Genomic DNA, 16,145 nt, shown 5'->3' on the forward strand with positions numbered 1-16,145 from the left:
ACAAACATTGTGAATGACAACAGTTCCTCTCTCAAAAATCTTTTTAACACTCCCCCTCGATAAMCACCAAACCTCGGTGTGAAATAGAACATTGTCATGCTCCGATCCCATATCTCCACAGTTTTGCAAACAGGCGTGCGCGCAGTGGACATGGTTTGATGTCGTTTACAATCTAAGTTACCTGCTGCAGTATATCTCTGAGTTGTGCTCAGCTCTTTTGCCTMCAGTTGCTCTCGGTGTATCATACTATACATCCATTTGGCAGAGGGAGACACACAACTAGAGTGCAGAGGCCTGCCCACCGTCCCGTGATAGACGGAGCCCCAAATAGCCATATGGAATCTGTTTTTCGTCAATATAGCCACGCAGCAAACTGAACATCCCATATACCATTTCATGCTTTGGAAAAATGAGACAGAACAATGTCCTCGTGAATAGCATCCCCCGCCATGTATAGCGAACAAAAGTCAATGCATGGGCATCTCGGCCCTCACAGCTAATGTCCATTTGGAGAGCATAAGCTGGGGAGTTTGAGTCATTCAGTCAGAGTTTCCTCTTGATTGCTAGCAATAGCATATATTATTTGTTTAACAGTGTTATCTGACAAAGGTATTGATGTGTGTTTCTGTGCCTCTGACTCCCAACACATTGTTTTCACCATATCAATTGTGGCCAGTAATAAGTCTCTGCAATAGTCTGTGGTTTCATAGCATTGAGGGCCTAGTCATTCCCCGTGGGAATGATTCAAGTGCAACGGTCAAGTGCGACCTTTTCTCATGATCTAAGGGCGCTCCCTGGTTGAATTTGATATTTTAGATTTGAATAATTTTCATTTTTAAAGTTAACCATATTACAATGATTTTGAGAAAAAAATATTTATAGTATGTATATTATCTTTGTTTCTCTCAGGGTTTTGGAAATTCTCTTGCGACCCTATTTTAATACCAGACGACCCCTAGTTTGGGAACCGTTGGGTTAGCATGTCTTGGGGGTATGATATTTGTGCCTCTAACTTTCTCACTCATCATTATTCACAATTCATTCAGGACTATCCGTAATCATGGTAGCATTCATATTAATGTACAAGTGTTTAGAAAACACTTAATGTGCTAGGAATATGGGACCAAATAMGAAACTCTTGACAACTTTAATACACAAGTGAATTTGTCCCAATACTTTTGGTCCCCTAAAAATGGGGGTACAATGTACAAAAAATGCTTTAATTTCTAAACGGTTCACTCGATATGGATGAAAATACCCTCAAATTAAAGCGGTCAGTCTGCACTTTAKTCATTGTATAATTTCAAATCCAAAGTGCAACAAAAAATGTGTCACTGTCCCAATACTTTGAGCTCACTGTGTAGTTATGTCATTGTTTAGTGGATGATACCATCAGAGGCTGTTGTGCTGTTGACACAAAGAAAACAAACAAGTAAATGACCACACATACTCAGAACTGCATTTTACACTTTTACTATTATTAGTGTCAATGGCAAAACATTTACATCTATAAAGGCATTTAATGGCACATATTGTAAAATGCAGTAGTTTTATTACCTTTCCCACAAAAGTTTGAAGTAAGGACAAAACCACAAAAGTGCAGTTTAAAAAACACACCAATCCAGGGTTGGGTTCAATTMCAATTMAATTCATTGAATTCGGGAATTAAACAAACATACTGAAATGAAATTGAATGGACTCCAACCCTGCTCAAAACCCTCCAAAAAGGATAACATTTAGTTAATTTTTTTAGTATCATCTAGTATAAAAATCAACAGGGGTCAAACCCAAGAAGACACTATTGTAGTGTAAACATTTATTAATAAAAAAAATCTATTGACTGGAAATAAAAAATATTGTGCACTGGATAACACCATTAGGTGAAAATAAAACACTGATGTTAGCATTAGTAACAATAGTTGTAAGAGGGTTCAGGTTATGGTATTTCCTTGTTGTTAAATCTTCTCCAGTTCTTTTAGCAGCTCTCTAAAACTTGTGACGTACCACAAACTTCTCTCCTTTACTTGCTGCCTAACCACGTTTCCACCAAATCCAATGAATGCATTCTGAAAAACAAATCAATGTGGTGAGGATAATTGTTTAATTAAAGGATCTAACCCTTTTCCCCCCAATTTTCACCTAAAATTATATAACCAAATCTAACTGGCTGTAGCTCAGGACCTGAGGCAAGGAAACACTTTGAAGTTTGTGGAAATGTGAAATGAAYGCATGAGAATATAACACATTWGATCTGGTAAAAGATAACACAAAGAATCAAAACACACATTCTCCGGTTGAAACATTATTGAAGATTTATGATAAAAACATCCTAAAGATTGATTCTATACATCGTTTGACATGTTTCTACGAACTGTAATGGAACTTTTTGACTTTTCGTCTGGCCTGCGCTTCATGAATTTGGATTTGTGAACTAAACGCGCAAACAAAAAGGAGGTATTTGGACATAAATKATGGACTTTATCSAACAAAACAAACATTTATTGTGGAACTGGGATTCCTGGGAGTGCATTCTGAAGATCATCAAAGGTAARTGAATATTTATAATGCTATTTCTGACTTCTGTTGACTCCACAACATGGCAGGTATTTGTATGGTTTGTTTTGGTCTCTGAGTGCTGTACTCAGATTATTGCATGGTGTGCTTTTTCCGTAAATCTTTTTTGAAACATCAATTCCTTTGTCTTTAGAAATGAAAAGGAACGCAGCTAACTCTCACGGCCGCATGCCTGACTGAGCTCATGGAACTCTGCCAGACACCTGACTCAAACAGCTCGTCACCTCCCCCTTCACAGTAGAAGCCTGAAACAAGGTTCTAAAGACTGTTGACATCTAGTGGAAGTGCAATCGGACCAAATTGTACACTGTATATTGGATAGGCAAAGACTTGAAAACCTACAAACCTCAGATTTCCCACTTCCTGGTTGGATTTTTTCTCAGTTTTTTGCCTGCCATATGAGTTCTGTTATACTCACAGACTTCATTCAAACAGTKTTAGAAACGTCAGAGTGTTTTCTATCCAAATCTACTAATAATATGCATATCTTAGCTTCTGGGCCTGAGTAGCAGGCAGTTTACTCTGGGCACCTTATTCATCCAAGCTACTCAATACTGCCCCCAGCCATAAGAAGTTTTAAGCACCTTTTTTAAAGACACAGTTGCAGGGGTTTATTCACTAGGAACCAAACAGAAGCAACTGGATTGAACCGGGGAGGAACCTACCTGATTTTGTCGAATAGAAACYCGTTTCCATTGCAAAACTTTTTGCTACGGTCTGCGACTAATGAATACATCCCAATACTAGATTGTCAGGTGTTAGAGGCAGCTATAATGTAAAGTAATAATGGACACTGGATGTCTTTTGTCTTTTAACTCCTCCAGAGGCACTGCACTGCTGTTGACTCTGTGTTCCACCTAAAAATGTGTTGTGTGCGTGTTTCTGTGGTGTCTAGGGGTGTTGGGCGCAGAGACAAAATACAAATTTCCTCCACAAAATGGACAATAAAGTATTTCATGACAGAAAGCCGGAGATTACATAAATAACAGCTATAAATACTAGCTTGTCACCTGTCTTTTAGTGTATTGACAAGACAACACTTACTGCAGGGGGACAGGCCTCCAGGTCTGTGGCTCCATCACCGATCATCACCACGTTCTTGAAGCCGTGCTTCTCCTTGAGCATGCTGATCACCTTCCCCTTCCCATTACTCTCAGATGTGGGCTGGGTCTCGTCAAAGCCAGCGAACTCACCTAGAAGGAAAATAGAACAACAAATTAGTAAAGAATTCCTCCCTGTAGAGGCCAATCTAYTGCTTGCTTGATTGAAACCAGCCCTCTGAAGTCCAGTTCAAGTTTTATTGTCACAAGTACAGTAAAATGCTTCACTTGCAAGCTCTACCCAACAGTGCAGTAATCAATATCAAAAGAGTATAACTAATACAAATAAAAAAATATGTATAATAAAGGAAACGAGAATTAAGAAATAAGAGAGGAAGCTATATACAGAGTCAGTGCCAATATCAAATGTACAGGGATACCGGAGTAACAAGATGGCCACCCGTTTTTGTTTCCAGCCATCAAACCAAAACAACCAATAATATTAAAACATGAATGATCATACTGTCATCAACCACACTTCATCCCTTCCACAGYGTGAGAGGTGATTCTGATACTGCTCTGATCTGCTCTTACCATTGAAGTAGAACTTGAGGCGGTTGGCATACACGTGATGGAGGGGAATGTTGAGTTGAGTGGAGACATGCTCCACGATACAGCGGAAACCGCCAGAGACCAGGAACACCTTCACGTTGCGCTGGTGCAGAGTATCAACAAGCTCCCTGGACAATGTACAGAAATGTGTAAATTTATTCTACAACATGCAGAAATTAGTACAGGTTTCATAAGCGATTGTAACTTGAGGTTAGACACCCAGCTTGAAGAGACTACTAGTTCAACCATTTTATGTGAGAATTATGATCAAATTACCATAGCCTCTGCTAATAACCAAATAGTGTTGAGTGGGAAAAAAAGACTGACCAATTGAAATCAACAACCACTTACYTAATACCTGCCGTCAACTGGGGAGGGTGGTCAGTTATCAGTTTGTTCACTTGTTCCCTCGAGCATCGGATGATGGACAGGCGCTCCGTCAGAGCAGTTTTAAAAGTCACTGACCCCCCCATGGCCTTGCGAGTCCTGAAATGAGAGAAACACAATGTACTCAACAAATATGTTGCAAATTTAACATTTAGAAAGTAACATGTAGAAAATTATGGCACAGGGAAATGTACAGGGGAATGTAGATGGGCCTAGATAAAGAAAGGAGAGAAGAAAGAAACATGCATTTCAGCACACTTAAAATCATTACGAATTGCTACACAACATACATTTCTGTGACAGCATCTCCAACCCCGCAGAATTTGGCTAGCTCATCAATGCCTTCTTCTCTGATAACAGTGCTGTCCACGTCGAAGCACACAGCATCTGCTCTCCGGAAGATTTCCTTTGTCTGTGATAAAGTTGTCATTATGCTGAAGCAAGAGCACGCAGGAGAGACAAAAACATAATTGATTGTTTAACTGACAGCGGTAATTTCTATTTGGACAGGACGAGTGTATTTGAAAGTGATGAGTGCATCGAAGGACAAGTAATTACATTTGTTAATAGTAGACAGAAAAGCACAAGATTGAACTTCACTCAACTTTCTAGAATTATTCCCCTTAGTTAACACGATCAACRTTTCACTTTACTGTGGGAATTGTGATCGAATCAACACAATATTAGCCACATTCAATGTAACATACCGAAACAAAACGAACTATGCAAGACTTAGTATGCAAAACTAACTATACGAGAGATTTTGTTGCAGGCAGACAGATCRGAGTAGAAGTCTATTGCAATGACAGGCACGACTCAGGCATGTMCTCTACACAGACCGGTGTGCCATTACCAATCAGATGTGCAGTAGACATATATGCAAATAGACCATTGCCATATATATGGATCTGTGAAATTCACTTTGAACTGGACCGTTTTTACAGCGGTCTTGAGTAGATGCGCTTGTTGAGATCAAGGCGAAAGCTACATGTAGCTACAGTTGAAGTCGGAAGTTTACATACACCTTAGCCAAATACATTTAAAAACTCAGTTTTCACAATTCCTGACATTTAATCCTGTTAAATTCTCTGTCTTAGGTCAGTTAGGATCACCAATTTATTTTAGGAATGTCAAATGTCAGAATAATAGTAGAGAGTATTTATTTCAGCCTTTATTTATTTCATCATATTCCCAGTGGGTCAGAAGTTTACATACACTCAATTAGTATTTGGTAGCATTGTCTTTTTTTTTTTATTGACTTCGGTCAAATGTTTCGGGTTGCCTTCCACAAGCTTTCCACAATAAGTTGGGTGAATTTTGGCCCCTTCCTCCTGACAGAACTGGTGTAACTGAGTCAGGTTTGTAGGCCTCCTTGCTCACACATGCTTTTTCTGTTCTGTCCACAAATTTTCTATGGGATTGAGGTCAGGGCTTTGTGATGGCCACTCCAATACCTTGACTTTGTTGTCCTTAAGCCATTTTGCCACAACTTTGGAAGTATGCTTGGGGTCATTGTCCATTTGGAAGACCCATTTGCGACCAAGTTTTACATTCCTGACTGATGTCTTGAGATGTTACTTCAATATATCCACATAATTCTTCTGCCTCATGATGCCATCTATTTTGTGAAGTGCACCAGTCCCTCCTGCAGCAAAGCACCCCCACAACATGATGCTGCCACCCCCGTGCTTCACGGTTGGGATGGTGTTCTTCGGCTTGCAAGCCTCCYCCTTTTTCCTCCAAACATAACGTTGGTCATTATGGCCAAACAGTTCTATTTTTGTTTCATCAGACCAGAGTACATTTCTTCAAAAAGTCCGATCTTTGTCCCCATGTGCAGTTGCAAACCGTAGTCTGGCTTTTTTATGGCGGTTTTGGAGCAGTGGCTTCTTCCTTGCTGAGCGGCCTTTCAGGTTATGTCGATACAGGATTGGTTTTACTATGGATAGATACTTTTGTGCCTGTTTCCTCCAGCATCTTCACAAGGTCCTTTGCTGTTGTTCTGGGATTGATTTGCACTTTTCGCACCAAAGTACATACAGAATTTGTCTCCTTCCTGAGCAGTATGACGGTTGCGTGGTCCCATGGTGTTTATACTTGCGTACTATTGTTTGTACAGATGAACGTGGTACCTTCGGGCATTTGGAAATTGCTCCCAAGGATTGACCAGACTTGTGGAGGTCTACAACTTTTTTTCTGGGGTCTTTTCTGAGACTGATTTCTTTTGATTTTTCCATGATGTCAAGCAAAGAGGCAGTGACTGTGAAGGTAGGCCTTGAAATACATCAACATCTCCAATTGACTCAAATGATGTCAATTAGCCTATCAGAAGCTTCTAAAGCCATGACATCAATTTCTGGAATTTTCCACGCCGTTTAAAGGCACAGTCAACTTAGTGTATGTAAACTTCTGACCCACTGGAATTGTGATACAGTGAATTATAAGTGAAATAATCTGTCTGTAAACAATTGTTGGACAAATTACTTGTGTCATGCACTAAGTAGATGTCCTAACCGACTTGTCAAAACTATAATTTGTTAACAAGAAATTTGTGGAGTGGTTGAAAAATGGGTTTTAGTGACTCTAACCTAAGTATGTAAACTTCCGACTTCAACTGTATGTGTGCACATTTGTACATATCCTTTCCTAGTTAGTGAGTTTTTTGCCCAGTTATAATTTGTAGTCAGCAATGGGGGAGCTTCCTACAAGGGCACAAAATGTGTGCATTTCTAGACATCTTTGAAAAGCAACTCAGGTGAAGCGCTATTTTTGTCTTAAAGGGGCAGGGTTGTATTTTGAGACAGGCTTGAATAAACTGGGTAGCATAATTTGTCTGATTCTCTGTAATAATGGTRTGGGAATAATGACACATTTTATTTTGCCTGAAGGACAAGCGGTTAAACAGGTTAATGTCAAGCCCTGCATGTTTATTTTTTCTCAAATTATGAAACCACACATTGGTTGCTACTGTAGGCTGAACGGTAGAACAGCTATGTCCATGTTAAAATGTTACGGGATGCATTTTCTCCATTGATGATAGGCCACTGGTAGGCCTGCCTTATAATCAAATAGCCACAGTAGTCTAGTTGACTCAGTGTTCACAGTAAACGTGCACCGGATGTTGCACAGAACTTTCACAACGTTCAAGTTTTGGACTCAGCAGACCTGAAATTTACTAAGTGATGAAAATCTTTTGAGGGAACATTGGTTAGGAGAAGGGTTAACTAACATGATATGTAGCTACAAATTTGCTAAAAAGTACTAAGTAGTTGAAATGTTGGGTTGCTAGACATTTACGTTATATGCCCACCCATTCTGACCAAWCACCCTCCTTTTGTTTTTTTGCCTAAAGTAACTTTCTGTCTTWCGTAACCATACCAAATGTAACAGACCATACTAATTTGAGTGTCCAGGATTTTAATTTACTATGTTATGTCTAGTCTGAAACCAGGCTGAGAATTTGGCCAAATGAGTTGAAAGGTAAGATAATGTGATTGGGGTACTATTTGCATATTGCATCCTGATTGGCCATATGCTAAATGAGGACCTGGGGAACGTAGGGGTTCATGAGGAAAGCGTCGCTCTCTCTCATGTGGCTTGTAATGTGAAGTTAGCAATAAATGTGCCTTCATAAAGATACACCATTACTAGTTATTTTACTCACGTACAGACAAGTTGATTACACAACATGGTGTCAGAAGTGGACTAGAACGAGTGTATTTACTAACAGAGTTTAGCTTACAGTAACTGGTTGAAAAGTTTTGGGAAGAAAATCGAGGAGTCTAATCAGCATGGAAGAYGTCGCAGGAGAAGCACAGTAGCCACCGMACCCGTGCAAAGTACAGCGGGAGGGTCATAGATACTCGCGCATACAGGCCCAAGCCCCACATTTAGCATATAGCCGCCGGAGACGTTMGATTTTTCTAAACCTCAAGAATGGACCAAATTGCTTAGGAGGTTCGAGCGCTTTCRTCAGGCGAGTAATCTTCACACATCTACCGAGAAAAACCAGGTAAACACTACTGTATGTACTGTACGGGCGACGAAGCAGATTACGTTTTGAGGGGTCTAAACSTAAACGAACTCCAGCAAAAACAGTATGGACAAATAAGAGATGGATTTCTTGCATTCTTTATTGTGCCCAGTGGATAGAGTTATGCAGAAAGGCAGCCAGTGGAAACAGAAATTCCAGCATGAGAAAGCTAGCCATGAAAACACTAATGACAAAAAGCAGTCAGTGTCAAAACTGTGTCAAAATCCTTGTCCATCCAAGAGCACAGTGTGCAGCTAATGAAGTAGTGTRTCACTCCTGTGGGGGAAAAAGGACATTACCAACGTGTCATTAACAGCCGTTAACGAGGTTCAAAGAAAAGGATGATAGCATTTTCCGAGGAACAATAAGAGCAGGATGATTGACATTCAAGTGACGAACAGAAATGTGACATTTAAAATAGACACYGGTGCCTCTGCTAGGACCAGGAAGAGTGCCGCTGGACGTGATCGGCATCGCAAGTGTGGTTCTAAGAAAAGGAGACACTGGAGGACGTGTGTCAGAGATCTACACACAGCTTTACTAGGCAGACCAGCGATCACAAAGCATGAGCTAGTAGCTCGACTGACAGCATTACATTTACAAGCACTGAAAGAAAGCTATCCAAAGCTGTGCAGCGGTCTTGGCACAGTACAAGAACCATATACCATCAAGCTGAAACCTGGCGCAGAGCCCTATTCACTGCATGATGGATTCCTCTGACATTGCTGCCAAAAGTCAAGAAAGAGCTAGTGTGCAAGCAAGGGTTCAAGGCTGCTACCAGAGTGGAGGAGCCCACGGACTGGTGAGCCGGCATGGTGGTTGTCCCAAAGAAGAACGGGGACGTGTGGATATGTGTCGATTTTACCAGTCCCAACGAGAAAAATACACACTTCCCACTGTCCAACAGACCCGTGGCTCACTAGCCGGGGCGAAGATCTTCAGCAAGCTCAACGCGAACATGAGCTTCTGGGAGATTCCGCTAGCCAAGAAGTCAGTTAAGCTAACAACCGTCATCACACCTTCTGGACATTACTACTTCAACTGTCTGCCTTTTGGCATTGCAGAAGATGGAAAAAGCCGGCTTAGCTTTGAACATGGACAAATGAAATCAGATGAAATCATGGACAAATTAAATTAAATCAGTTTAACCTCATTTCTATCAGCACGTTAAATGTGCAACCAGAGGGAAAAAGACCACTTTAATCCTCACACAAAGCTCTCCCTTGCATTCCATTTGGCAAATCTGACCATAACTCTATCCTCCCGATTCCTGCTCACAAGCTAAATTTAAAGCTGGAAGCACCAGTGACTCGGTCTATTAAAAAAGTGGTCAGATGAAGCAGMTGCTAARCTACAGGACTGTTTTKCTAGCACAGACTGGAATATGTTCCGGGATTCTTCCGATGGCATTGAGGAGTACACCACATCAGTCACTGGCTTTATCAATAAGGGCATCAAGGACGTCGTCCCCACAGTGACTGTTTGCACATACCCCAACCAGAACCGATGGATTACAGGCAACAGTCRCAGTGAGCTAAAGGGGAGAGCTGTCGCTTTCAAGGAGCGGGACTCAAAGCCGGAAGCTATGCCCTCCAACGAACCATCAAACAAGCAAAGCGTTAATACAGGACTAAGATCGAATCGTACCACACCGGCTCCGATGCTTGTCAGATGTGGCAGGGCTTGCAAACTATTACGGACTACAAAAGGGAAGCACGGCCGAGAGCTGCCCAGTGACACAAGCCTACCAGATGAGCTAAATAACTTCTATACGCGCTTYGAGGCAGGTAACACTGAAATATGCATGAGAGCACCAGCTGTTCYGGACGACTGTGTGATCACGCTCTCATGTAGCCGATGTGAATAAGACCTTTAAACAGGTCAACATTCACAAGGCCGCAGGGCCAGACAGATTACCAGGACGTGTACTCCGAGCATGCTCTGACCAACTGGCAAGTGTCTTCACTGACATTTTTAACCTCTCCCTGTCAGAGTCTGTAATACCAACATGTTTCAAGCAGACCACCAGTCCCTGTGCCCAAGAACACTAAGGTAACCTGCTTAAATGACTACCGACCTGTAGCACTCACATCTGTAGCCATGAAATGCTTCGAAAGGCTGGTCATGGCTCATATCAACACCATTATCCCAGAAACCCTAGACCCACTCCAATTTGCATGCCGCCCCAACAGATCCACAGGATGATGCAATCACTATTGCACGCCACACTGCCCTTTCCTACCTGGACAAAAGGAACACCTATGTGAGAATGCTATTCATTGACTACAGCTCAGCGTTCAACACCATAGTGCCCTCAAAGCTCTTCACTAAGCTAAGGACCCTGGGACTAAACACCTCCCTCTKYARCTGGATCCTGGACTTCCTGACGGGCCGCCCCCAGGTGGTCAGCGTAGGTAACAACATCTGCTACGCTGATCCTCAACACGGGGGCCCCTCAGGGGTGCGTGCTCAGTCCCCTCCTGTACTCCCTGTTCACTCATGACTGCACGGCCAGGCACGACTCCAACACCATCAATAAGTTTGCTGATGACACAACAGTGGTAGGCCTGATCACCGACAAGACTGCCTATAGGGAGGAGGTCAGAGAACAGGCTGTGTGGTGCCAGGACAACAACCTCTGCTACTCTCTGTTATTATCTATGCATAGCCACTTTACCTACATGTACATAATTACCTCGACACTGGTGCCCCCTGCACATAGACACTGTTCCAGTACCCTCTGTACATTGCCCTTCATTTGTTACTTACTGCTGCTCTTTAATTATATCTGTTATGCTTACTTTTTTAGGGATTTTCTTAAAACTGCATTGTTGGTTAACTTCTCTARGGTAGGGRGCAGCATTCGGAATTTTGGATGAAATGCATGCCCAAATTAAACTGCCTGCTTCTCGGGCCCAGAAGATATGATATGCATATAGTAACTGGTAGATTTGAATAGAAAACACTCAAGTTTCCAAAACTGTTAAAATAGTGTCTGTGAGTATAACAGAACTGATTTGGCAGGCAAAAACCTGAGAGAAAAAAAAGACTTCCTGAATGGATTTGTTGTTGTTGTAGTTTTCTATTCAATGCCATTACAGTATCCATTGACTTAGGACTTAAATTGCAGTTTCTATGCCTTCCACTAGATGTCAACAGTCTTTAGAAATTGTTTCAGGCTTGTATTCTGAAAAATGAAGAAGAGCAGTCTGAATGAGTGGACCCTAAAGTGTCACAGAGCTTTTTCATGCGTGAGACCGAGAGATTGCCTTTCTTGTTTACCTTTTAAATTGACGACGTTATTGTCCGGTTGAAATATTATCGATTATTTAGGCTAAAAACAACCTGAGGATTGAATATAAACATCGTTTGACATGTTTCTATGAACTTTACGGATACAAGCTAGATTTTTTTGTCTTCCTGTTTTGACTGCGTTTGAGCCTGTGGATTACTGAAGAAAACGAACAAAACTGAGGTTTTTGGATATAAAGAGACTTTATCGAACAAAAGGAACATTTATTGAGTAAATGAATGTCTGCTGAGTGCAACCAYMWKAAGATCATCAAAGGTAAGGGATTCATTTTATCTCTATTTCTGACTTGTGTAACTGTTCTACTTGGCTGGTTACTGTTTGTAATGATTTGTCTAGTGGGCTATGTTCTCAAATAATCGTACGGTATGCTTTCGCCATAAAGCATTTTTTAAATCTGACACCGTGGTTGGATTCACAAGAAGTTAATCTTTAAACCTATGTAAAATATGTTTTGTTTTCTGAATTTTTATAATTAGTATTTCTGTATTTGAATTTGGCGCCCAGCAGTTTCACTGCCTGTTGAAGAGGTGGGACGCTAACGTCTCACGTACCCAAGAGAGGTTAAGTGCTTGTAAGTAAGCATTTCACTGTTGTATTCGGGACACATGTGAAAAACAAAATTTGATTTGAAATGTATCCTGTCAAAAGGAGGAAGTGAAGTTCCTGGGCCACAGTATCKCAGACAAAGGAGTACAGCCCGATCCGACAAAGACAGGCTGTCAAGGAGATGGCAGAGCCATCCAAAGTCAGCGAGCTATGGAGTTTTCTAGGAATGGTGAACCAACTGGGAAAGTTCATCCCTCAGTTAGCAGAAAAGGACAAACCTCTGTGACCTACTCTCAAAGAAAAACCACTGGTACTGGAGGGGGGGGGCGACCAAGTCAGAGCCTTCAAAGAGCTGACATCCACACCCACATCCAGACCCAAACAAAGAGACCAAGGTGTCAGCCGATGAATCTTCCTACGGACTAGGAGTGCTGCTGCTGAAGAAGATCAAARAATGGATACCCGTTGCTTACACTTCCAGATCTCTCACACCGACCGAGCAGAGACACGCTCAAGTGGAAAAAGAAGCTCTGGGGCTGATATGGGCATGTGAAAGATTCAGAGACTTTCTCATTGGTCAACACTTTCAGCTGGAAACTGACCACAAACTGCTCCAAAGTCTTCTGGGGAACCAATATTGGGACAACCTTCCCCCACAAATGCAACGCTTCAGGATGAGACTTATGACATACTCTTATACGATTGCTCATGTCCCTGGAAATAGTCTGTGGACTGCAGACACGTTGTCACGTGCGCCAGTCAAAGCCAAAGCTACTGCTGCAAAAATGSAGCTCATGGAGAGAACAAATACATATGTGAATGCCATCATGGAACAGCTTCCAGCGAGTGTTTCCTACATAGACAATCTGAGAGAACAACTCAAAGCCAACAGTGTGTGCTCAAAAGTCATGACAATGTGTCAGAAAGGATGGTCGGAGTTCAGCGGATGCAAAGGACCGCTGAAACTGTACTGGGCAGAACGCGCTTTTCTCACAATGCACAACGGTCTTCTGTTGAAAGGAACAAGACTTTTAATTCCATCAGCCTTACGAAATGATGTCCTCACTAAGCTGCACGAGGGTCATCAAGGTGTGGTCAAGTGCAGAGAATGCACCCAACAGGCTGTGTGGTGGCCTGGACTCAGCCAGCAACTGAACGAACTTGTGCTTAACTGCAGGACACAGATCAGAGGGCACAAACCACACATAACCACTCATACCATCATAACTTCCTGAGAGACCTTGGCAAAGACTGGGAGCGGACTTGTTCACTCTGAAATGCACCACCTACCTGCTAGTGGTGGACTACTCCTCAAGGTGGAAATTGCAAACCTGTCACTAACAAAGTCTGCAGACGTCGTAGTTCATCTGAAGTCCATCTTCGCCCACCATGGGGTACCTGAGATCCTGGTTACGGACAATGGGCCTCAGTTCTCTGGAAGATCCCTTTCCGACTTCGCTGCAGAGTATGAATTTTGCCATGTCACCAACAGTCCAAAGTTCCCGCAAAGCAACATAGAGATGGAACGCGCCGTTCAGACGGTGAAGAACCTCCTCAAGAAAGCAGCTGACCCTTACCTTGCTTTGCTGGCCTATCGGTCAACCCCACTCCAGAATAGCTTCAGCCCTGCGCAACTGCTGATGGGACGACAGCGTCGTACCACAGTGCCAAAACTCCCATCGCTGCTAGACCCATCAATCCCAAACACAGGTGTGGTCAGCTCAAAGGAAAAGGAGAGAAGGAGTGCGGATCAGCAACGCTTCAACAAGCGTCACAGAGTCAGCAACCTCAGCAGACACCCACCTGGAAAACAGGTGTTGATGACGGACTCAAATCACAGGAACAGTGCTGAGGGAACATGCAATACCACAATCCTACATAGTGGAAGTTCCCCACGGTTCTGTCCACAGGAACAGATATCACCTCATCCCTATGGATGGACCTGAGAACAACAACGCTACGCAGGAGAAGGTTCAAGTGTCTTCACCACTCTGACACACCAACACCCAAGGTAATCCTGGATGTACCTGCTACATCCAGAACAAGGTCTGGGCGAGCAATAGTTAAACCTCAAAGACTGGACTTTTAAATCAGAGCAAAAACAAAAGACTGAGCTCAAAGTAAAAAATAAAATAAAAAATAGGACAAAACAACAGCTGTCAAGTTGTTACAGTTCTAATTTACCTGYGGGGTACATTTGTGTTAAAAGAAATGAGAGATGCATTTTGGGTTAAAGTTTACAGAAAATATTTTACAATCATGACTATGTTGAAATGTTCCAGAAGAACTAGACAGGAACAGACGTACTGACATAAAAAGGCAGAATAATCCCTTAGACCTACCGACATAAAGACATAATAATACCTTGAGGTTTTTTGAGACAAAGGCAGTGTACCATTTATCTTCTGAAAAGGGGAGATGTGGTGTTATTTGCATATTGCATCCTGATTAGCATATGACCAATGGCGTCTGGGGAACGTAGGGGTTCATGAAGAAAGCATTGCTCTCTCTCATGTGGCTTGTAATGTGAAGCTAGCAATAAATTTGCCTTCATAAAAGATATACTGTTAGTAGTTATTTTACTCACGTACAGACAAGTTTGATTACACGACAGTGATCAGCTCAAGCATGCGATAGAAACTGTCTACCGTACATGATTAATCGACTGATGCAGTGCAAAAAAATATTTAACGAAACAACTTTAAAATATATATTATATTGTTAAAAATTACACCGAATTAACTTAGTCGGTCCGTGCATCGTTTTCTTCTAGTTGCTGGCAGTAGCAACAAAGTACAACAGCAGCCTTGGAGAAGACTATCGTGCAACTGTTGCGTCACCCTCTCCTCGCGAAAAAGTGCCCGGCATGCACGCAAAAGGTGATGAATGCCATTGCCAACTTGAGTTTCCACTACGATACATTTGTGCACGGTCGGCATCACAGAGCAAAACAGTAGTTAATTTGAAATCATGCAATGCGTTACATAATGTATCAATTTAAGGACATTATATACGTCTGTATTACCTGTGCAAAGTGTCCTTGATGGTGTTAAATGTTACTCTTCATATGTATTTTTTGGCATGTGCTGGTTCTGCAAACTAAGTCTACTTTCTTCAACAAGAAAACAAGTTTGTGCAAAATGTTCTTACTTACTGGTTGCTAAAGCGTTGATATGGCACTGTCCACGGTTTCAGCATTGGCCGACTTCCCAGATGCTTTCAATAGGTTCAGTGAGGAAGAGAAAGCCGAGCGAATCAAAAGAAAGCCGGCACGTGAGACCGCCCACTACTGTTTGCTTTTACCAGAGACACTTTCGAGGAGATGGAAAACTCAATTGGCAGCKTATTATCGGCCATTGTGTATGATGCCCATGCAACTTCAATGAGCCGCGTGGTGCACTCTGTGATTTTGGGACAAGTAGAGCTCTCCTTCAAGGAAAGAAATGGAGTCAGTTGGGCGCTAGCTCAAAAACCCAACATTAGCATGTATTTCGTCAACAAGAAGTACATTACACATATATTCCAAGATGTGAGATAATTAACTTGCTATCTGTAATATTGTATAGCTTTGGAATCGTGACATATACTTTCGAGGAAAATATGCACGTTTATCGACTCATACCCTGACTTTGAGAAGGGA

At 42.0% G+C, this 16,145-nt stretch overlaps 1 protein-coding gene across 5 annotated transcripts; it reads right to left on the reverse strand.

Moving 5' to 3' along the window:
* Nucleotides 1-1,133: 1,133 nt before the first annotated feature.
* LOC111949658 (phosphoserine phosphatase) lies at nucleotides 1,134-15,766 on the reverse strand. Of its 5 annotated transcripts, XM_023967001.2 has the most exons (7): nucleotides 15,660-15,766; nucleotides 4,904-5,047; nucleotides 4,578-4,712; nucleotides 4,209-4,354; nucleotides 3,619-3,767; nucleotides 2,005-2,066; nucleotides 1,134-1,407 (listed from the first exon to the last, which is right to left on the reverse strand). In XM_023967001.2, the coding sequence occupies exons 1-7, from the start codon at nucleotides 15,701-15,703 to the stop codon at nucleotides 1,377-1,379; spliced, it is 711 nt and encodes a 236-aa protein (XP_023822769.1). In that variant the 5' UTR covers nucleotides 15,704-15,766; the 3' UTR covers nucleotides 1,134-1,376. The 5 variants fall into 5 exon arrangements, with proteins under 5 accessions (XP_023822769.1, XP_023822772.1, XP_023822768.1 ...); XM_023967004.2 differs by lacking the exon at nucleotides 2,005-2,066; XM_023967000.2 differs by lacking the exon at nucleotides 1,134-1,407 and having other exon boundaries at nucleotides 1,458-2,066.
* Nucleotides 15,767-16,145: the final 379 nt, after the last annotated feature.

The sequence above is a fragment of the Salvelinus sp. IW2-2015 genome, linkage group LG22, assembly GCF_002910315.2.
Source record: "Salvelinus sp. IW2-2015 linkage group LG22, ASM291031v2, whole genome shotgun sequence".
Lineage (NCBI taxonomy): Eukaryota > Metazoa > Chordata > Actinopteri > Salmoniformes > Salmonidae > Salvelinus > Salvelinus sp. IW2-2015.